The sequence below is a fragment of the Chlorocebus sabaeus genome, chromosome 24 (genome assembly GCF_047675955.1).
Source record: "Chlorocebus sabaeus isolate Y175 chromosome 24, mChlSab1.0.hap1, whole genome shotgun sequence".
NCBI lineage: Eukaryota > Metazoa > Chordata > Mammalia > Primates > Cercopithecidae > Chlorocebus > Chlorocebus sabaeus.
The window spans coordinates 76,135,919-76,159,796 of record NC_132927.1 but is presented as its reverse complement, the minus strand read 5'-3'; the positions used below and the strand labels follow the sequence as shown (position 1 = coordinate 76,159,796).

Sequence of the window (23,878 nt, the reverse complement as noted above, 5' to 3'; positions counted from 1 at the left end):
GAGCTAGAAGATGTGAGAAAGAACTATGATGATTGTCTTCAAACATGTGAGGACCTAATATATGTCGAAGATACTAAACCTATTCTCTATGGACCCAAGGGACAGAACTTTGGCTGAATTTTCACTGCTTGTAGGATCTGACAGTCTGAACTGTCCAGACAAAAAATGGATTGCCTGGAGAAGTATTTACTTTCTAGTCTCTTGAAAATGCTCATGCACGGGTTGAACAGCCTTTCTAGCTTTGAACAGCCTTTCCAGCTTCCCCTACAGGGCAGAGATTTCAAGCTGGAGGGGTGGGGGCAGGAGAGGAGGGCCAAAGCACCACCCTCTCCCCTATCCCTTTCAGCTATGGCAGCTCTGTATCTATCTGCTTTACTGTTGGGTTCCTGGGTAACCTTTACTTTGAAGAAACAGCTCAAAGGCTTAAGAAAGTAAACCATGAGATGAGATTACCTGCCAGATCCGTTCAGGCGCTGAGATTCTTTTTTTTTTTTTTGAGACGGAGTCTCACTCTGTCACCCAGGCTGGAGTGCAGTGGCACCATCTTGGCTCACTGCAAGCTCCGCCTCCCGGGTTCATGCCATTCTCCTGCCTCAGCCTCCCAAGTAGCTGGGACTACAGGTGCCCGCCACCACACCTGGCTAATTTTTTTTTTGTATTTTTAGTAGAGACAGGGGTTCACCGTGTTAGCCAGGATGGTCTTGATCTCCTGACCTTGTGATCTGCTCGCCTTGGCCTCCCAAAGTGCTGTGTTTACAGGCGTGAGCCACCGCGCCCGGCCACACTGAGATTCTTATAACCTATGGCAACCACGTGCAGTTGTGCACTGACTCGTTTTGGTAAGCTGTGATTGATCAAAGGATCCAAAGGACTCACAGAAATGTATGAACAACATTTTGTTACTTGTTCCCACTTCTTTCCCTCTTTCATCCATTTCCTTAATTATTTATTCTTTTAACAGAAAGGTATAATAAAAAGAGCTTGATATTTAGGTTTCAAAAAGTTCAGACTGGTTCCTAAAAATGTTAAGCCCAGAGTTACTATATGACCTAGCAATTCCGCTCCTAGATATCTGCCCAAGAGAAATGAAAACACAGGTCCACACAAAAATGTGCATGTGAGTGCCCATAGTAGCATTATTGATAAGAGTCAAAAAGTGGAAATAACCCAAATAACCCATCAACAAGTAAACAGATTTAAACAGTGTGGTATCTCTCCACAGTGGAATTTAATTTGGCCATAAAAAAGGAATGGCATGCTGACACAGGCTACAACATGGATGAACCTTAAAACATGCTAAGTGAAAGAAGCCGGGAACAAAAGACCAAACATTCTATAATTCCATTTATATAAAATGTCCAGAATCTATAAAGACAGAAAGTAGATTAATGGTTGCTAGGGGTGAGGGCAATGGGGGAACATGGAATGACTGCTAGTAGGTATTACGGTTTCTTCCGGAGTGATGAAAAGGTTCTAAAATCAGTGAGTGGTAACAACTGCACAATTCTGTGAATATACTACATGCACTTAAAGGTACAGTTTAAAAACACATTTTTATGGTATGTAAATATTTCAATAAAGCTATTACTAACACACACACACACACACACACAAAGATTCAGACTGGTATCCAAGTCCTTACTAGTTCTGTAGCCTGATAAAGTTGCCAAATCTCTTTGAGCCTACGTTTCCTCAGGCAGAAAGGAAGGATGGTAACACTACCTACCTCAAAACGAAGCCTTGAAGAAAATACGGAGTATTTCCCAAATCATAAATTGTCTTATAAAGGATAGTTACTGTTCACTTTTCAAAACGCTTCAGGGTTTTGTTTTTTGTTTTTTGTTTTCCAGCATTAAAAGAAGTTTGTGAGCTGGGTGTGGTAGCATGCACCTGTAGTCCCAGCTACTCAAGAGGCTGAGGTAGGATTGCTTGAGCCCCAGGGGTTTGAGGTTGCAGTGAGCTGTGATCATGCCACTGCACTCCAACCCGGGTCACAGAGTGAGGTCTGGCTCCAAGAAATAAAAAAAAAAAGGCTTGTGATTTCTAGCTCACTTTACAGATTTCAAATACTCTGAAGAAAACAATGTACACATTTTCTGCTTAAATGAGAAAGACAGTTCCTGAAAGATGAGGATGAGCCTTTTCAGGAGGCTAGATACTGCCTAACTTTGCATTTAATATCCATTACAAATTATGAGGAGAGACGCCAAGAAAAAAGTATAAAAGAAGACAGAAATTTCATTCATAAGAACAAACTTTTCTTTCTCCCTTCTCGTTTATACATTATCCTCTCTCTCCCTCCCTCCCTCTCCCTCCCTCTCTCTCTCTCTCTCTCTCTCTCTCTCTCTCTCTCTCTTCGAGACAGGGTCTCACTTTGTCACCCAGGCTATAGTACAGTGGCACAATCATACCTCACTGCAGCTTCAAACTCCTGGGCTCAAGCAATCCTCCCATCTCAGCCTCCTGAGTAGCTAGGATTACAGATTCAAGCCACCAAGCCCAGCCAACTTTTAAAAATTTTTTGTAGAGAGGGTGTCTTGCTATGTTGCCCAGGCTGCTCTCAAACTCCTGGCTGCAAGTAATCCTCCCGCCTCAACTTCCCACATCTTGATCTTGTCTTTATTTGGCCAGAAGGAAGTTAACTATGACAGTCATCCAAATAATATGTATGAATTATATTTTCTAAAGCGATAACCATGATTTTTTAGTTTCTATCACTATTAACAGCATGAAGCATACTCAACATATGAAAATGTATGATTCATATATTATGCTGCTGTCTTGCCATTGTAATCTACGTCTCTCATTTAAAAAAAATTGTTTGCCAATGTAGCTAATGAAATATCCAAACGTTTAATTTAGTTCCTAGTGAAATGGCATTTCTGTGATCCATTGCTTTAATTGAATCATCATAGTAATTAGCTGACTTGTATTCATTTATATTTTCACTTAATGAAAGCTTCTTACAATGTTTCACATCAAAACATCTGTTGCCTAACATATCACCAGTTAATGTTCACTTCTGCTCCATAGGCCACTCTTGCTTTAAACTTTATTCATTAGACAACCTAAAAAAAATAACAAACATAGAGCCGAGAACTTTTTGAGAAAAGTAATTCAATACTTAGAAAGTGATCTTATTGTTTGATTCTAGTTAAGATGGCTTTTCTTTAAACTGTTACCTCTACAAAATATAAGAGCTGGTTTTTACTTTCTTCTGGACATCACCACCAGTAAAATACCATGCCAATATCTCCAGGCTGGCAATTAAAAGGAAAATGCAGAAAACCAAAACATTCATGAATAGATGTGTAGGTCAACTTCATGACTCAACTGCTATTTAGGAACAGTATGACCAGGCCCCCAAACAACTGCTCCAATAAAAATATCTAGGCTCATTTTCGTATCGCAAACCAAGCTGTCAATAATATGTCCACAGATTAAATTTGTAAGACCTGATGTCTCAAAGTCATTTAATACAAATTTCAGCCACATATCTTTCCAACTAGCATAGGGAGAATTCTACCATAAGCGCACAGGAGTTTGTACTTACTTTTTAGATCAAAAATAACAATTCGAATATGATTGATTATAAATCAATTAAGGAAACTATTCAAAATGTTAATTGAGGAATCTAACCTACTAGAAAGCAAAACCGTTCCCATGACTCTATACTATAAAGTATCCCAGGGACCACCAGCATACCAAATACATTCTACTTGCCCTCAACACCTTCTGAGCCTCAAAAACACAGGTGTTCTGCTCTTGGAAACTGGCGTTAAATTCAGAGAGAGAGTAAAAACTTTCTTTAATTCCACTGAAGAGGGAATTGCTAAGTTCATGAAGACCCACAAATGGTTCAGATGTAAAGTATAAGCTGCAAAAGCTATCAGAGTATACATTCTAACATGAACAAGATGATAAATTTCACCAGCGATAAAAATATCACTACAGAGGATGAATCAACACACTCTCCACTCTTTACGGCTACAGTGACAAACAGGTGTCGAATAACAAGAAAACTTTCCCTAAATTACAATACAATAGCAAAATAAATTGCTCCAGTTGTCAAAGGGTCTAGAATTCAAAATTATTCCGACTGCACTTAAGCGAATTCTATCAAATACACATTTTTTCCCCATTAACAAACTTTTAGGGCCCTCTGACGGAGCAATAAACCCAACATGTAAAAAAAAAAAAAAGTGTGGTTAACTTTTGTGCGTGAATTATCACACATCATGTTCTGATAAAATATTCAGTGTGCTGTGAAAATCTTTTTTCAACCCTGCCAATGAGACTGAAATCTTTCAAGCATGTAGGATTTCATATTTTTAAAAAGATGCCATATTGGTGGATATGAATGTTTCCTTCCTGTAAAATTGCAAAAACAAAAAGAAAAGAAAAAATAATCATTATCCCATAAACAAAATAAGAAGCAACACTGAGGCCAGGTCCACTTTGGCTTTCCATTTAAAAAGCTCTAGATTGTATTAAATTGTGATGATTTCATTAAAGTAGACCTGAATGGGTTCTGGGGGTCCAAACACTGCGTGCATCCTGGCAGGAGGGTTTTGTTATTAAGGGATTTGTTTCCCGAGTTCTTCATCCAGTCATTTCCAAACAGATGTGAGTTGGGAAGCAAAAAAGCAACACGTTCCCCGGAACGCGGATGCTGCCCGGGCCTCCCCGCCGCCCTGTGCCCCACGCGCCTCCGCCCGGGCGCGCTCCGCGGGTGTTGTAGCCGGCGGGGTCCGCGCGCCAGTGCCGGGAGCCGGGGCGGCGGCGGGGAGCTCGGACGGCCCGGAGCGAGGCGCGGCCCCGCGGCTCCAGCACAATGCGCCGGCGGCGGGAACGGGGACCGCGCGCCCCTCCGTAACAACTTTGCGCGGCCTCGCCCGCGGCCGCCGGGCCTCGGCCCCTCGGCTTGGTCGCCTCCGTCGCCGTCGCCGCCGCCCGCCGCCAGCCGCCCGCCGCCCCGGCCCCGCGCGGCCGCCCCTCACCGTTGCAGAACTGGAGCAGCGAGGACGTGTCGTACAGGCTGCTGTAGCTGGAGAAGCCGTCCTCCATGCTGAGGCCGCCGGGCCGCGCCCGCTCCCCGGCCCGGCCGCGCCGCCGCCGCTCACCACACACTGAGTCGAGCCCGACCGCGACCGGCGCTGGCGCTGGGGCCGGCCCTGCTGTGGCGGCTGCTGCTGCCGGTTACCATGGCAACCCCGGGCCCGCCGCCGCCGCCGCCGCGCTAGCCCAGCGCCCGCTCCGCCCGCGAGGGGGCGGCCTCGGCGGCTGCCGGGCCCGGGCCGGGAGGGGGACGTGGCGGGGCGGGGCCGGGCCGAGCCTCCCGCGCCTGCGGCCTCTTCCCCAGTGGGGAGCGCTGCCCGGGCGGCCTGGGTGCTGCAGGGCCGCCTCTGCCGCCCGCCGTCCGCTTGGCCAGGCCCCGCCTCTACGCACTGGGGCCCAGGGGCTGCGGGGCGCGGCTGCGGTCCTTGAGGGGGCGGGGGGACAAAGACCCAGGCCAGGAGAGAGCGGGCGTGCGGGGGCCCGAGGTAACCGCCGCGGACTCCCAAGCCCACCCGCTCCTGATGCACTGTTCCCGCGCTCGCGGGCAGCTCCACGACCAAACATGGACAACGCGCCCGCGCATTTCGGCTGTTTCTACTCCGCGGCTCACTGTGGGCCACATCCTTTCGGCGTGCCCTTCTGTCCGCACGTTTTTCCGCCGCAGCAAGGCCCTGCCTCAGTGAGAATTAGCACGGGACTGGCAAGTCCACTCGAACCTTCGCTCACCCTGGGACAGAGAGGCCATCCTGGCACCAGGCTGGAAGTTCGCAGTGTTGAGGACCGGACGCAGCTAAAACAGCGCTCTGTGGTTTCCCTACGATCAGCCACTGGGATACAGATCTGTCACATTACAGGCTTGTTAACTTGCTACAGGACTAAGGAAATCAGTATTTATTCTACATCAGAAAGAGACCAAGAGTTAGGAGAAAATAGCGCAGTAGGAGAAACACACAGATCCATGAGTTTGTAACTTTTCCAGCCCATATACATAAAAATGCTGTTAATGGTTCGCATTTTATTCCCATGGAGTGAAGTAAGTAAAGACGCGCCAAATAACAAGCGGGGAAGCAAGAAATTAGAATACATAAAATGGATGATCTAACCCAAGAATGGGCTTGGTCCCAGAGAGACTGCAGAACGTTTACACTTCCTGTTGCATCATAGTCATAATTCAGTTCCATGCCAAAAATCTGAAATTGTAGGTACTAACTTGTGCAGGTTGAATACAGTGGGTAAAATAAGAACTGAATAAGTTAGAATTAGGAAAACTCGTAGGCCTCGCTTGGGCTCAGAGGCCTGTCCTTCCAGAAGCCCGGCTTGGACATCAGTAGATGGCAGGTGAGGGACAGAACTTTGTCATTCTGTGTGTGGCACGGTTAGCACATGGGTTAGTAAAGACTGGTGCTACACGCTGTAGGCAGAGTTTAAGACCTTGTCCCTGTCCTGGCAGGATTGTTAATTGGGAAGATGCATTGTGGGTGGAGGCTGAAGGGCCACAGGTGCTGCGGGTTTGACTGTGACTTGGTGGATGGAGGACAGTGGGCAGGACAGTGCTAGTGAGGAGAGAAGGAAGAAAGGTGCCTGCAGACATTGTGCAGACAAGTGGGAAATAAGACTGGACTGAGGGCAAGGGGCCAGGTAAGAGAGGCCCCAAGAGCTGCAGAGGAGCCTGAACCAGACTTGCTGGGAGATGGAGGGATGCTTGGAGGGTTCATGCAGGCAGGCCACTGATGAGAGCTGTGTTAGGGAGCTGGGTCTGCCTGCTGACTGGGCTGCAGGGGCCGCGGCCTGTGGCTGGAACAGCCCAGGATGTCTGCAGTGCTCCAGAAATGCGGCACCAAGGGCGGGCCAGAGGGAAGTTGCTATAGGACCATACAGCTGGAAAGATAGGAAGGTCAAGCGAGGACAGCACAGCCTCCAATTAGAAGTGCCCTGTAGCAACTAGAGAGAAAGAATTGAGATTTGGGAGTTGTCAGCAAAGGGATTGTAAATGAAGTCTCTAAAGAAGAGAATGGAAAATCGGACAGGAGCTGGGGCACAGCCTCAACAAAGGAGAAAGAAGGACATTCCGAAGGAACAACCGTTAGAGGCAGGAGAATCAGCAGAGGACATTGTCTCTCTAAGCTAAGAGCACAGAGAGCTTCCAGTGGGCATTTGCATAGAGTTCTCGGCAGGAAGGGTCAAGGAGGATGAGGCTGGGGTAAAGCTCTCCTGTCTGGTGGCAGAGGGTTCCCAGGGGACCTGGAGCGCCCTGGCGATGCAATAGGTTGCTGGATATCAAAGGGAGAGGGCATGTACATGCATGTTAGAACACTTTGGCAGGGAGGCTGACCCCTGGGCTTATGCCTATAATTCTAGCATTTTGGGAGGCCGAGGTGGGCGGATTGCCTGAGTTCAGGGTTCAAGACCAGCCTGGGCAACATGAGAAACCCCGTCTCTACAAAAAATTAGCCGGACATGGTGGTGTGCACCTATAGTCCCAGCTATTTGGGAAGCTGAGGTGAGAGAATCACCTGAGCTCAGGAGGTAGAGGTTGCAGTGAGCCAAGATCATTCCGCTGCACTCCAGCCTAGATGACAGAGTAAGACCCTGTCACCAAAAAAATAAAATAAAAAAAGAAAGAAAAAGAAAAAAAGAAAACTTTGGCAGGGAAAGGAAATGGGAGGGACCAAAGATAGTTGGCAGAGGGCCAGGTAAAGTGTTCCCTTGCCCCCGCATGGCACAGGTGGGTACTCTGCCTCTCTGAGGTGAGAGGTAGGTGCTATGGAGAAGGGGCTTTCAAAGGGTGAAACTTAACACCCAGATGCCCATTTCATCGTCCTCATTTCCCATCTTTCCTCTGTCTACTCCAGTGTTCATGCTCTCTCTACTCCACTTTGCAGTTTTATACTTTAGGATATGTTGGATGATTGGCATTTCTGAATTTGAAAAGGAAGTAGTAATCATGAATAATTAGAAGATGGTTTTCTTTAAAGCCAAATGTGGTGGTGTGTGCCTGTAGTCCTAGTTATTTGGGAGGCTGAGGTGAGAGGATCACTTGGGCCCAGGAGGTTGAGGCTGCAGTGAGCTGTGATTGCACCACTGCCCTCCATACAGTGCAGCTGGGGCAAAGCTCAACTCCAGCCTGGGCAACAGAATGAGACCCCATCTCAAAAAGAAAAAAAGAATGCTAGCGTTACTTATGTTTAATGTTGTAATATTTGGTGGTCACAATTTAGACATGGGAAAGGAGATATATATTTAAAACTTCAGCTGCCAAATTGAGCTGGAGATTTTCTTAGAAGATATTATTTCCACTAGAGTAAAGTTACAAGTAAGACAATTAAGAGCTCAGTCCACTTTCTTTTGAGTTGATAAAGATCGTCATTACTCTCTTAACCTAGAGTATTAAACAGATATGTTTTTCCCACAATGGCAAAATCTTACTCTAAGAAAAGGCTAAATTTAGAATAATTGCAATGATATGCATGTTAAGTCAATTAGGTATAATCTACACAGCATTAAAAAAGATCTGTGGGGAAAGTTCAAGAAAAATCTCTGAAAACTAATAATGTGTGATGTTTTTGCCTAAACATTTTAACAGACTGATGTTCCACGTCATTGTGAGATAATTTATAGCCTGAGCTGCAAAAATGTTGTCATTGTAATAAATGATGTATACTCTCTAGGACAATATAACCACAGTGTTCAGTGGAATTAATAGCAGCATTTGTACAACGTGTGAAAAAGAGAAAGGAAAGTGAAAGCTCTGTAGCCTTTATTCATAGAAAGGCAATTTTTAAAAATCACCCAGAAATGTGCAGCCTTGTGCTTCTATTGTTTAATCCAACACTCTTCCAAAAATAGTTACACAGTGCCAGGCCCTATGCTTGGGGCTGGGAATGTAGCACATAGAACACAGTGCCTTCCAAACTGCAGGTGGCCATGAAGTCAGTTAAAGAGTCATAATTGGCAAGTTTTCAAATGAAATAGAGGCCAGGCATGGTGGCTTATGCCTGTAATTCCAGCACTTTGGGAAGCTGAGGCAGATGGATCACCTGAGGTCAGGAGTTCGAAACCAGCTGGCCAACATGGTGAAACCCCATCTCTACTAAAAATACAAAAATTAGACAGGCATGGTGGTGGGCACTTGTAGTCCCAGCTACTCAGGAGGCTGAGGCATGAGAGTCACTTGAACCCAGGAGGTGGAGGTTGCAATGAGCTGAGATCATGCCACTGCACTCTATTCTGGACAATGGAGTGAGATGCTGTCTCAAAAAAATAAAAAGAAAGAAAGAAATAGCGAATTCCACTTCTGGATACTCAGAAGAGTTGAAAGCAGGGACTTGGACAGATATTTGTACACCCATGTTCATAGCAGCATTATTCACAATAGCCAAGAGGTGGGAGCAACCTGAGTATCTACCGATGGATGAATGGTTAAACAAAATGTGGTCCATCCATAGAGTGGAATCTTATTTCATCCTAAAAAGGAAGGGAATTGTGATACATGCTATCAGAATGTATCAAGACACTATGCAGCGTGAAATAAACCAGTCCCCAAAAGCACAAATATTCTATGACTCCACTTATGTGAAGTGCAGGACCTCAGAATGTGACCTTACTTGAAGATGGGGCCTTTACAGATGTAATCAAGTTAAAATGAGGGCATTAGGCTGGGCCCGAATCCAATATGACTGGTGTCCTTAGAAGAAGGGGAAATTTGGACAGAGATGCACAGAGAGGGAAGATAAAGTGAAGACACGGGGAGGAGGCAGCCACCTGCAAGCCAAGGAGAGGGGCCACAGAAGGATCCAGCCCTGCCCACACCTGGGTTTTAGACTTCTGACCTCCAGAACTGTGAGAAAATAAATTCCTGTTGTTTCAGGTCTCCAGCTGGTGGCACATTCTTAAGGGAGTCTGAGCAGATCAATACAGTTAGTATAGAATCTCAGAGTCAAGCCGGATGTGGTGGCTCACGCCTGGAATCCCAGCACTTTGGGAGGCCGAGCCAGGCGGATCACCTGAGGTCAGGAGTTCAAGACCAGCCTGGCCAACATGGTGAAACCCCATCTCTACTAAAAATACAAAAATTGGACAGGCGTGGTGGTGGCATGGTGTCATGGTGGACGACAGGATGTCATCCCAGCTACTCAAGAGGCTGAGGCAGGAGAATTGCTTGAACCCAGGAGGTAGAGGTTGCAGTGAGCCAAGATTGTGCCCACCACAATCCAGCCTGGGCAACAAGAGTAAGACTCTGTCTCAAAAAAAAAAAAAAAAAAAAAAAAAAAAAAGAATCTCAGAGTCAAGAATTGGCTATTCCACAGATCACAGATGCGGCACCATTCACTACTCATATTAAAACATAAAATTTAGCTTTTCATGATAAAATTGTTACTCTACAAAATGAGAGGTAATCACTGATTCTAACAACCATAAGGGAACATTCAACTCTGTGGTCTCCAACCCCATTTGCTGATGCAGCTGTCGTTTCTACAGCATCCCTGACAAATGGTCACTCTGCCCCCTTTCAGTTCTGAAGCACTCCAATTATTAAAAAGATTGTTGTTTCTTTTCATCCTAAATTGCCCTTGCCAAAGCATTCTTCACCAATCCTACTTTTGTCTGGTCAATTTCATCTCTCTCTGACCTGGTTCTGGCTTCTATCTCCTCTGGAACCTTGCAGCAGTAGCCTGTGTCCTGGTTTACCCGGCCCTGCTTCATTACTCCAGGGTTAACTTACCCAAAGAGGCGCTAACTGATGTCCTCTCATTCTCTGCTGCCTACCATATTAAGTGCAAACATCTTGGCATGAACTTCAAGTCTGTCTGCGCTGCTGCTGCAAATGCCATCTTTGGCATTGAACACATCCCTGCCCCACTGTGCTCTCCGAAAACTCCACTTCACGACTCTCAGACGTGCCGTGCACTTGAAGGCTTTGAACCTTGGCCAGTGCTGTGCCCTAGTCCTGAGTGCCCACCTCCCCTGCCTGCCAGGGTAGGAGCTGCGCCATCAGCAGGGCCTCTGCAGTCATGAGTACATCTGCCCTTGTGCCAATCTGCTTTGCCTTGTGGGAACTTGTGTACAAGTCTGTCTCTCCTGGGAGATTATATGCCCCTAATGCCCGTCATGCTTGACACAAGGTTGAACGTAGTTGGCAGTGAGTAAATGCTGAGTGAACAAATGAACTCTGGACAAAAGTGGTTGCCCATTACACATGATAGGCTTTCAAATGCCTGGAAGAGAACCCACATCTTCTCCAGGGTAACATTCTCCATTTCTTCCCTGTCCATCATGTGACATTGTTTCTAGACCCCTTGTCTGGAGAGATGTCCATCCCACCCAACCAGATCCTTTTATCCTGAATCCTGAAGATTCAGGTACTCAGAACAGCATACAGTAACCTCGGAGCACTCCGACCTGGGTGGCATTTCCCTTTAGTAACTTGAATATTATAATTCTATTGATGCAACTGAAGCGTGTATTGATTTTTTTTTTTTTTTTTTTTTGAGCAGCCAGGATGTGGACTGTAGGCTCCATGTTGAACTTGTGGTCAATTATAAACCTATCAGTCTTTTAAAAATGAACTGCTATTGGATCTTCTCCTTCCTTTACTGAGCTAATTGATACTTTAAAAATCGAATGACAAGATTTATCTTTACCCTTGTTAAATGCCATTTTGTTGGCTTCTGTCCATCATTTTAGTCAACCAAAATCTTGTAAACTCTTAAATCTGGCATTGTCATAGCAGTGAATGTGCCATAATGTGCCACCCTTCAATGTCTCCTTCGTCCTTATAATTGATCATCAGGTTAGCAGTGCGGGAGGGGTGCAGAGTCCTGTGTATGGCACTGGATGCCTGCCCAGCCACATCTCTATTGATCTGTTTCTCAGTGTTTTGGAAATACCTGTCTAACTAAAAATGAAATCACCCCAACCGTTCGTTCACCCAGCCTATTTTCTTTTCTTTTTCTTTTTTTTAATTATTATTATACTTTAAGTTCTAGGGTACATGTGCATAACGTGCAGGTTTGTTACATATGTATACTTGTGCCATGTTGGTGTGCTGCACCCATCAACTCGTCAGCACTCGTCAACTCGTCATTTACATCAGGTATAACTCCCATTGCAATCCCTCCCCCCTCCCCACCCAGCCTATTTTCTTCTTCATTGTCCACAGGATTTTGTGAAGGAGCTTCGCCATTGCTTTGTAAATTTGGTCTGGTAACACAGAAAAAGAGGGAACGAGGTTGGTTTGGCTCTCAGGCGCCACTTTTCCTTCCAAGTGTTTACACACTAGCTCTTCAAAGATCTGTGAAAATTCTTGCTCAGAACCAACATTAATATCAAATGTATCATCTGTATTTTCCAGAATCCAACTTTTTCTGCTTTTTGGAAACTTATGACCTTTTTTCCCTTCCCAGTTTTCTGTGACTCCCATCTGGCAAAATTAGAGCTGGCTTGCTGAGGCCTGGAGAATGTATTCACAGTAACCGAACAGTCTCTTGCCATCTCTTGCCTTCCTTAGGCTCTTGGCAATTTCTCCCCAGGGATGTTTCTTCTATCCCTTCCAGTGTTAAGATTATTCTCCTTATTAGAGAAAAAGGAGGCTGGACGCAGTGGTTCACACCTGTAATCCCAGCACTTTGGGAGGCCAAGGCAGGTGGATCACCTGAGGTCATGAGTTCGAGACCAGCCTGGCCAACATGGTGAAACCCCCGTCTTTACTAAAAATAAAAAATTAACCAGTCATGGTGGCATGTGCTTGTAATCCTAGCTACTGGGGAGACTGAGGCAGGAGAATTGCTTGAACCTGGGAGGTGGAGGTTGCAGTGAGCCGAGATCATGCCATTCATTGCACTCTAGCCTGGGCAACAAGAGTGAAACTCCATTTGAAAAAAATAAAAAAGAAAAGAAAAGGAAAAAAAAAAAGCCTGCAGAGCGAAGTCCTAACCCTACAGACTGGCTTTCGGGGTCCTTCATGGCTCCCCTAGTTCTTCCGGTTCTTTGGCCCCTGTCAATCCCTCTGCTTTTCATTTCCCAAACACCCCACAATTGTCTGCCCCTGGGGCTTTGGTTGTGAGATTCCTGCTGTTGGAAATGTCTTTCCACTCAGCCTGTGAGCTCCCTGGCTGGGAGCCTCACATAGGGATGCATTTCTACCGCTTACCTTATGAACGCGAGACATTGTCAGCCTGGCAAAGCCAGCTCCTTGTTTTCCCTTGTGTCATCGGGCCTGGATGGGCTGGGATGGGGGAGAGGCACTGGCCGAGAAACAGCACTATGTGATAAAGACAGCCTTATCAAGGGCCTCTCCAGCTTCATTATCCTATTACACAATGTCAACACTGCAGAATCATGAACTTCAAACCCTTCCACAGATAATCTGTTAATAGTTCAAATGGATATGACAACTCTATTATCTAAGAAACCCAGTAGGCTATTTACCCAAAAGTGTTCCTAATGATTGGACTCTAGCAAAAGAATTTACATATTTTGAAGTATCTGAAGTGGGAAATTAAAAGCAATATTTGCTTGGCTAATTATTTTTAAAATGTCCTTGCAGGCCAGGCACAGTGGCTTACACCTGTTATCCCAGCACCTGAGGAGGCCAAGGTGGGCAGGTAGGTCCCTTGAACCCAGGAGTTTGAGACCAGCCTGGGCAACATGTTGAAAACTTGTCTCTGTACAAAACACGAAAATTAGCCAAGTGTGGTAGCATGTGCCTGTGATCCCAGCTACTCAGAGGGCTGAAAGGTAGGAAGATTGCTTGAGCCTGAGAGGTCAAGGCTACAGTGAGCCGTGATCATGCCACTGCACTCCAGCCTGGGCGACAAAGCAAGATCCTGTCTCAAAAAAAAAAAAAAAAAAGACAAGAAAAAGTACTTGCATTTAAGAAACTTGATGTTGTAATCGTCTCTAATTCATACAATAGTGCAGACACCACAGTAGATTACAAATGAATTTCCAACTGTAGCATCTCCACCCATCAATGGGATTTCCAGGGCATTTTGTTCATTCACTCCATCGTGTTGCCTGTAAGGTTTTATGGCAATTCCTGGCATGCCACAGGCTAACCACAGAGCAAATAAGCTAATATTAGAGCAACCACTCATCCCAGAGGGCCGGGGACAGCCAGGTTTAGGCCTTTGTCCTGGGTGCTCATTAATAGTACTCCTTTGAGGCCTATAATCCCAGCACTTTGGGAGGCCGAGGAGGGCAGATCACGAGGTCAGGAGATCGAGACCATCCTGCCAACGTGGTGAAACCACTTCTTTACTAAAAATACAAATATTAGCCTGGCGTGGAGGCACACACCTGTTGTCCCAGCTACTCAGGAAGCTGAAGCAGGAGAATCGCTTGAACCTAAGAGATGGAGGTTGCAGTAAGCCAAGATCACGCCACTGCACTCCAGCCTGGGTGACAGAGCAACTCTGTCTAAAAAAAAAAAAAAAAAAAAAAAAAAAAAATTACCCCTTTAACTCAGGAAAGTATTCTGGTTTGGATGATAAATTGTATGGCCATCCTAGTTAATAAAGATTTAGAATCTTTCCATAGTGTGCATTGAAAGAAGATTATCTAGATTGATACAGGTTATGCTTCAAATGCTATCATAAGCTGCCTTACAATATCAAAGTTACAAGAAATAAAAAGAAATGTCCAGAAACCTGGATTTGTATCAGGAAATTCCAGGAAGAGGCCCACTACTGAGGCTTGCCTGGTCCCCTCCCATCATCTCCTTCACAGGCTTTTGCATCCTGGTGTTCTAGAGATGCTACACTTCTTCCTAAATAATGGAGGGTGCAGGAACTCTTGCACGTATTTTTGCCATGGTCCCAGGACTCCAGCTACACCAGAGAGTCGGGCAAAGGTCCTCAGTGTCCTTCTGGAAGTCAACTCAATAAGAAGTTGCTCCTCTACCTCCCTTACAGGCTTGGTCACCGGTTCTTCATCACAGACAGTTGCTGAGAACTGACCCTGGGCTCACACATTTCACCACACTGAGTGCCCCCGCTGTGCCAGGAACAGGAGACACAATGGGGAACAATGCACCATCCCATGCCCGAGGGTCTCACAGCCCAGAGGGGAGCAAACACGCTGCAGGTTACACTCACACAGGCCCCCAGTCACCATCAGGTGCTGGCTCCAGTCCCTGCCGTAAGCCTAGCTGGTACTGCCTGCACCTTGCATGTAAGGAAACTCCCTAGGACCAGAGGGGCAGGGGCCTGGCCCGAGGTCATGATGTTGGTAAATGGTAGAGCTGGGATTTAAATCCAGGCCTGTCAGGCCCAAACCCTCACTTTTCTGCTTTGAGCAGCCACCTCTTCAACGGAAGATGCAATAAGAGAGCTGGTGGGGGTGGAGGGCTTGGGGAAGGAAGGAGTGGGGAAGGGCAGATTCTACCCAAGCATGCAAGCTGGCACCCTGGCTGGGGACAGGTAGGATAACAGTTCCCTACGATAGGGTGGGGCCGCAGGCCTCCTGCTGTGGGTACAGACCCAGGTTTAGCTGTGCTTGCCCGCAAGGCATATTTGGAAAGTGTTTGTTGCTTGGGTTTGGTACCAATAGACACATGGGAATTAGTGAACCCCCAGGGCAGTGACGAACTGAGGAGTCCAGAAGTCAAAAGCAGGGGAGCATACCTCCAGCCTTAATGGGTCTGGGAGATGAGAGGTATGGAGAGGAGGTGGGAAAGAGGCTAGAAATGCATACTTAGTATGCCTGGAAACTGATGAGACACCCAGCTCTGTTAACGTCAAAGAGGAGACAGGGAGCTCAAACTGAAGGCATCTGGCCCCATTGCAGCAAGCCTGGGACTCCACACTAATGGGCTGGGCTTAGTCTATGGGCAATGGGAGCCCCTTGGAAGCCACAGAATTAGGACTGTGCTTCAGGAAGACTGATGGGAAGTGCACATATCTGGGCCAGGGGACACGAGGCATGAAGACAAACTAGTGGGACCTGTTCCAGGTGAGGTGGTGTGAGCCTGGGTTGGGCTGGCAGCCATCCTCCCAGCCGCGGGGTGGGGAGCTGGCCCACCAGACCCCACTGCAGATGCAGAAGAAGCCAAGGGAGGATCTGGGGTCTAGAGGGCAGGAGTGGCAGGCGGTGTGGGAATCAAAAAGTGAGTGCAGGGGAAGGGCATGGCCTTAACAGGGAGGATGCCACGCAGCATGGGAGGCACCCCCCATGAGCAAAGGCAGGGCCTTAGGGCTAGAGCTGGCTAGGAAACAGGTGATAGGGGAGGAGAAAGTCACTGGGAAACCCACCTGAGGGTGTGGTGTCAGGAGGGGAAGAGCCAAGCACGATAGATGGGAGGAGGAAAGAATTAGAAGCTGGGGACGAATCAAGGAGAAGGGAGGCAGCCAGTGGAACAGGCATCCAGAGGACTGAGCTGGACCCAAGCAGTATACGGGGGCGGGGGCGGGTGTCCTTGGAAAGAAGGAGAGATGCTTCATCACCCGGGAGAGGAAGGTGAAAGGATGAGGTAGATGAAATGCCATAGGAAATGTGAGGCTTCAACCATTCACTCTACAAACACAGGTGTTGCTTAACGATGGGATACGTCCTAAGAACTATGCTGTTACGCAATTTCATTGTTGTGTGAGCATCGTAGAGTGCACTTACACAAGCCTAGATGGTACAGCCCACTACACACCTAGGCTACATGGTACAACCCATTGCTCCTAGGCTGCAAACCTGCATGACAGGTTGCTGTACTGAATATCGTAGGCAACTATAATACAATGGTAAGTATTTGTGAATGTAAACATCTCTAAACAAATAAAAGGTATACTAAAAATACAGTGTCATAACTTTATGGGACCACCATCATACGTGCCGTCCATCACTGACCCACTCATCATGATGTGGCACATGACCACTTCTTGGCAATATAAGCATTCTTGTTAACAGGAAGCTCTATCAGCGCCTTTCCAGGGAAAGGTGGTGGCTGGAGTATTGAGTTTGCCTCGGCTCCTCATACCCACAGGACAGAGAGGATGGAAGAGAAACAACCTCCATACCACTTCAAACTGGAAAATAGGAAAAGGGGAGATACAGTCTCATCTGCCCCAGACAAGCTGAACTCAAAGGCAGCAAGGGTGGGCAGCCAAGGAGCAACCTACTTCCCCCACAGAGAACCCCCAAAGGCTTAGGAATGGGCAGGACCAGGTACCTCTCACAGTGGGGGCACAAGAGGGTGTGCTTAAGAAACTGCTGTGGACCGAACTGTGCTCCCTTCCAAATTCATACACTGAAAACCCAAACCCCAATGTGACTGTATTTAGAGATGGGTCCTTTAGGAAGTAATTAAGGTTAAATGAGGTCTTAAGGGTGAGGCCCTGATCTGTTAGGATTGGTGACCTTATAAAAAGGGAGCGAGAGATATATATTTCTTGCTTTCTCTCTGCCATGTGAGGACACAGCAAGAAGGTGGCAGTCTGCAAGCCAGGAAGAGAGCCCTCACCAGGAACCAACCATGCTGGCACCCTGACTAGACTTCAAGCCTCCGGAATACTGAGGAATAAATTTCTGTTGTTTGAGCCACCCAGTCTACAGTCTATGGTATTTTGCTATGGCAGCCCAAGGTGACTAAAACAGAAGCAGATAGATTCCTTCCCAGTCTCCTTCCTCTCCCTGTGAAGATTGGAGTTTCAATCTGTTAAATAGGTGAACCAAGGGGTTCTCTACACAAAGGCATACCAGAGGGGAGGGGAAGCATCCTGAAGATGGCAAATAAATGATAGCCTGATGCTGAACGATGATACCTCACCCCAGCTCCTTTCCACCCTCAGCTCGCAGAAAATTGGCAGCCAGGGGTCTGCTGTCCAGGCAAGAGAGTGGAAGGACCTTTCTTAGGGAATATGACAAAGTCTTGTGGAAAGACCTAGAGGTAGGGCAGGTTGGGAAATAGAGTGAAGTTCGCCTGTTGACAGGTCTCATCTGTGGACTCAGGGCTTGCAGGTAGTGTTTGAATGTCCCCCCTCTAAGATTTGAATGGAGAGCCAAGAATCTGAACATTTGAGAAAATATAAAAGTCACAAAAAATGGTAGAATGAGGGGGTATGAGGAAATAGGCAACACAGAGAACAGAAGGAAATAAAACTATTATTTATATCCTCATAGGTCAAAGTTATTGCATCCATGAAACAAGAATGCTATTTATAAAATTAGATGATAAAACATCTTTGAAAATTAAAAATATGGCCATAGAAATACAATCCCCACAGCAATGTCTACTGATAGAGTTGAAGAAATCTCCCAGAAAAATAGAACAAAAAGACAAAGCTACACAGAATATAGGAAGAAAAAAATGGGATATCATATTGGGAAGTTCAGCATCTGAATAACAAGTTTCAAGAAGAGAAAAATGAAGAAAATAGAGGAAGGGAAATCATCAAAGAAACAATTCAAGAAAATTTTCCAAAACAAAGAAACATGACACATGAATTTCTAGATTAAAAAAGCCTGAGTGCCCAGCACACTGGAGGAAAAACAAAACAAAACACCACCACTAAATGTTATTTATACCCAGCAAATGTTATATCCATCAGATATTATATGCACCAAATGTTTTAGAACATTGAGGATAGGAAAACATTCAAAAAGCTTTCAGAGAGAAACAACAGTCTTAGACAAAGAATTAAGAATTAGAATGACATTGGATTTCTAAACAGTAATGATATGAGCTAGAAAACAACAGATAAATGCAAAGAATAAATTTTTGAGGGAAAAATTGTTTCAACCTGTAATTAAAGACCCAGATGCACCATCAAATCATGTGTGCAAGTGGAATAAAGACATTTCTAGTCACACGAGATCTCAGAAACTTAGCTCTTCTGTGCCTCCTTTCTCAGGAAGCTACTGCAGGATGTGCTCCACCAAAATGATGGAGTTGCCAAGAAAAATTACATGGGATTCAGAAAACAAGGAATCAACACAGGAGAGAAATAAAAGGAATCCCCAGGAAGTGGCTGGACAGTAACAATCATGCTAACAGGCAGCCAGTCCAGACTGCAGTGGGAGAACAGAGGCTCTGGAGAAATGCCATCAAGAAGCTGAAATTAGAAGCTGTCAGAAAGAGATCTGCATATAAGGCAGAATAGTTGGGGATGACTTAGTGAATGATACATGGAAAATAGAAGACAGTAATTTACTACAGGAAAAACCAAAAAAAAAATTTCTAAGAAAGGAAATTCAATCATACAATATGGCTTAACTTTGAGTAGTGTTTCATAGTCATAGTAATAGAAACACACACTGGCCAAATTTTAAAATTCTGACGTGACTATATTAGGAAGAGGAAGGGTATGTATCCACATGTGAGTATGGAGTAAGCAATGTGAGTGAGAACTAAATCTTCATCTTCCTGGCGGGACATTAGCAGATTAAAAAATGCCTGTCCCAGACCTTTTTAAATTGGTGCCTTTCAAATTGGTGGCTCATGCCTGTAATCCTAACACTTTATGAGGCTGAGGCAGTTGAGCCCAGGAGTTGAAGACCAGCTTTGGCAACATAGTGAGACCCTGTCTCTATAAAATAAAATAAAAAGGCAAAAATTAGCCAGGCATGGTGGTGTGTGCCTGTAGTCTCAGCTGCTCAGGAGGCTGAAGGGAGAGGATCACTGCAGCAAGCCTCAACCTGGGCAACAGAGCATGAGCCTGTTTCAAAACAAAAAACAAAACAAAACAAAACCCCCCACAAAAATGCTTGGACTTGGACAATCAGGAAGTAGCAGTATATGCATGTTATTTCAAGAAAGGTAAAGGCAGTGGGCGTGGTGGCTTACGCTTCTAATCCCAGCATTTTTGGAGGCCGAGGCGGGCAGATTGCTTGAGGTCAGGAGTTTGAGGCAAGCCTGGCCAACATGGTGAAACCCCGTCTCTACTAAAAATACAAAAATTAGCTGGGCATGGTGGCAGGCAGCTGTAATCCCAGCTACTAGGGAGGCTGAGGCAGGAGAATCGCTTGAACCTGGGATGCAGAGGTTGCAGTGAGCCAGGATTGTGCCACTGCACTGCAGCCTGGGCGACAGTACAAGACTTCTCTCAAACAAACAAAAACAAACAAAAAAAGAAAGAAAGGTAAGGGCATACCGAAAGGCAAGGATAACATATTTGGAAGTAGTAACTGCTTCCTGGAGGAGGGAAGAACACTAGGGGTGGCGTGGGAAATGAGGGGAGGGAACTGCAACTTCTTTGTCTTAAGCCTTGTAGAACTGTTTGGTTTTTGTTTGTTTTTTTCCTGAGACGGAGTTTTGCTCTGTCGCCCAGGCTGGAGTACAGTGGTGCAATCTCAGCTCACTGCAATCTCCACCTCCCAGGTTCAAGCAATTCTCCTGCTTCAGCCTCCTGAGTAGCTAGGATTACAGGCACACGCCACACGCCCAGCTAATTTTTGTATTTTTCGTAGAGACAGGGTTTCACCATGTTGGTCAGGCTGGTCTCGAACTCCTGATCTGGTGATCCACCCACCTCGGTCTCCCAAAGTGCTGGGATTACAAGTGTGAGCCACGGCGCCCGGCCTCTTTTTTTTCTTTTTTTTTTTTGAGACGTAGTCTCACTCTGTCACCCAGGCTGGAGTGCAGTGGCGCAATCTTGGCTCACTGCAAGCTCCGCCTCCTGGGTTCACGCCATTCTCCTGCCTCAGCCTCCCAAGTAGCTGGGACTACAGGCACCCGCCACCACGCCCGGCTAATTTTTTGTATTTTTAGTAGAGATGGGGTTTCACCGAGTTAGCCAGGAATTTTGTGTATTTTTAGTAGAGATGGGGTTTCACCATATTGGCCAGGCTGGTCTTGAGCTCCCAGCCCCTCAGGTGATCCACCCAATTTGGCCTCCCAAAATGCTGGGATTATAGGCATGAGCCCCATGCCTGGCCAGTTTCACAGGTTTTGATATTTCCTCTATTTATAACAAATAGAATTGCTTCCTTTCAACTTCATCTGTAAGGGCTCTGAGGAGAATCTCTTCTATATATTTAATCTATGAATGGCTGTGTTACCTGCTAAGATTTCATTTTTTCTCGTAGGACATTTTATTGCACCATTTTAAAATAGCAGGAAAATATTCTTAAAAGATAGCCTTAGTTTTGAAAAATCATGTTTTAGTTGGAACAATATAAACATAAACTGTATCATGAAACTGTGCTGTGAAAATCCTCCTTCTCTAAATATTATTCTTGTGTCAAAACTATTAATGTTCTTATAATGGGTCCTGGATGAATCTACAAAATGTTTTATTCAAGGTCCTTGAAATGACCTTGAATTGCTCTCCCAATACTGTCATTACACAAAGGAGAGAAGAAGCTAATAAGTTGTATGCATGTCTTAGGCACGCCTTTCAAATTGGTGCAAAAATCATATGAAGTAAAATACATATCATAGTCATGAAAACGCAGCTTCCACATGGCGGCTGGGCCAATCTCTAAAACACAACTCTAACACAATCACTCTCCAGATCAAAAGCCCCTGGGTTCCCTGTTGCCCGGCATGAGGAGTAAGCCCAGCCCGTGGGCCTGCCATCATGGTGCCAGGTCAACCTTGCTAGCGTGGGATCTGTCACGTCCGTCCGTGCCTCAGCCTACTTGCCGGTGAAGTAAAGCACTTGCTGTACTTTGGGTCTGCCTCACTCTTTCCATCACACATCTTAAGTGTCCCTTCCCGCTGCTCCACATTTCCCAAGTCACCACCTCTCAAGTCCATCTCAAATGCCACTGTTTTGGGAGCCGGCTCTTCCCTCCCTGCCATAGGCCCTATCTCCCTCCTCTGAACGCCTCAGTACCTAGTACTTGTCCAGGTCTGTGGCAGTCCTCTGTGGCCTTGCCTAGTTCACCTGCTGAACTCTGCACTCCCTGAGAACAGAGATCTGATCCCTCCTGGATGCTCTGTAATTAGGAAACAGATTTGACTTGAAGACATAGCCTTATGCCTGTTTCAAGGCTCCTGTAACTTTTCACGAAGGCTGTGATGCTCTGCCTCTGTGTCCTGGGCAGTGCGCCAGCAAACTGCATTCCTAATTACATAACAGTATTCAAATGCATGTCAGTATGAAAAGAGGAATCAACTCTATTTTGTATCTTTTTTTTAAACAGAAAAGCTTTTTTCTGATCACTGGACTACTTTCCATTTTAAGCTAATTAGTAAATTGCATTTTTGGCTCTTTAACTGGCTAGGTTAAATTTAGCTCATCTTTTCCCTTAAAGTCAAGCTGTCAGTGGGTTTTGCAATTAAAATTTCCACTCTCAACTTTCATTCTCATTCAAGAGGATGCTGGCAAGCTACCCCCTCCTTCTGCCCTTCCTTCCTTAAGCTTCTCCCCTACTCAAGGCTTCACACGGACATGGGAAAATGGCCCTTTACCCCTAGAGCTGCAGGGCACTACAAGCATGGCCCTCACCAGCAGGCAGGACATCCGCTCAAGGGTGCACACGTCGCTCAGCCATGCCACTGAGCACCCAGCCTATCCCAGTGGAGCTATTGAAAATATGCAGCATCCTATGTGGCCAGGGCTAGAGCAGGGGCTTGGAGGGCCCCTGCCGTGCCAAGCATGAACCCTTGAGTGGGTGGATATGGGGAGGTCTGAGGAGTCCCAGAGGAGGGGGGTGGGGGAAGGGAAAAGGGTACACTCAGGAGGCCGAGGATAGGGCAACATTACAGAAATACTGGGCATTACAGAACCATTTGCATCTTTTAACAATTGCCATGGCCAAACCAGGGTATTCCAGCTGACTCTGGGCCTTGCCAGGCCCCAGAGCTGCCTAAGAACAACACGGTGAGGAGCGTGGATGTGGGTTAGGGTGGAGGTCACAAGGCCAACCTGTCGCTGTGACCAGAGTCATTCGAGAGCCCAGAAAAGTTCCCCCATGCCTGGACTCCTGCTTCTCATCTCCAACCCCTCTGCTCTTTGCTTGGAGCTCTCTGTCATCCTCCCTCCTTCCCTGACTCCCCTGGAGTCCTGCCAAGGACTCTTCTCCTGACCCAGGCTCTTTCTCCCACCCCCAAGTGTGGTTCAGAGGCCCCCATCCCTGGCCCAGTACCGCAGCCCCTCAGTAGGACAGACTGAGGGAGGGAGTGGGGGAAGATGCTCACCCAGCTGTCGTGAAGCAGAAGACAAGAGGCCAGGTCTCCCCTGCGTGAGCCGCCCAGCCGCCCCTCCTCCAAGGGGAGATGGGGAGGCAGAGGCTGGCTTTATGAGCAGAGCGCTGGTATCCCACTTCCCTCGTGGCCATTAAGCAAGATGGGTTGGGGCTTTCCAAGAAGAGAGAAGGAGGCATCCATTATGCAGGCTCTAATGAGTCTCAGGTCCCAGGTCTCTGAGGACGTGGGAAGGGCCAGGGACGGGAAGCGTTGCCCACCTCAGCCTGGCTGCTCCTCTTCCTATCCAGGCTCCTGCTTTCTGCCACAAGATCCTGTGCATCTGGGTGATGGCAAGTAGGGCAGACGGGGCGCCCCAGGGGGACGGCTGCAGTGAGTGAAATGAGCTCCGTGACCTGGGAGTTCTGCAGAGCACAGAGGGGATCCGGAAGCAAGTGCCTGCCTCTTTGTAGTCAGACGGCATTTTGATGGAGAATTGCCTGGGGAGAAACTGGAAAACCTTTTCCCTCTTCCAGCGGCAGGTCCTGGGCAATGTCCACCCCTCTCTGGGCCTGAGGCAGGTAGATTCTGGGACCTCCTGGGGTCTTTGCAGCCTGGGCTCCGGTGGCCCTAGCTGTGCGGGAGGCTCCCCAATGCCTGTCTACGGAATAGTGAGGAAAACACAGAGGGAGTTTGTCATGAAATAAAATGTATTTTAATTTCAGAACTTCGGCTTATTCTGAGATTGTGCATCTGGCATTGGTG

At 46.7% G+C, this 23,878-nt stretch overlaps 1 protein-coding gene across 4 annotated transcripts in view; it reads right to left on the bottom strand.

Moving 5' to 3' along the window:
- Positions 1 to 23,878, bottom strand: part of EML1 (EMAP like 1) — a 208,877-nt gene that overhangs the window by 147,653 nt on the left and 37,346 nt on the right. Inside the window, exon 1 of one of the 4 annotated variants that reach the window (XM_037984479.2) lies at positions 5,001 to 5,211. The exons of 2 other annotated variants lie outside the window; for them this stretch is intronic. In XM_037984479.2, the coding sequence (XP_037840407.1) occupies positions 5,001 to 5,067 (67 nt within the window). In that variant the 5' untranslated portion in view covers positions 5,068 to 5,211. Of the gene's footprint in view, positions 1 to 5,000; positions 5,212 to 23,878 lie in introns of those variants that run through there. One more of the 4 variants, XM_037984481.2, reaches the window with a different exon arrangement.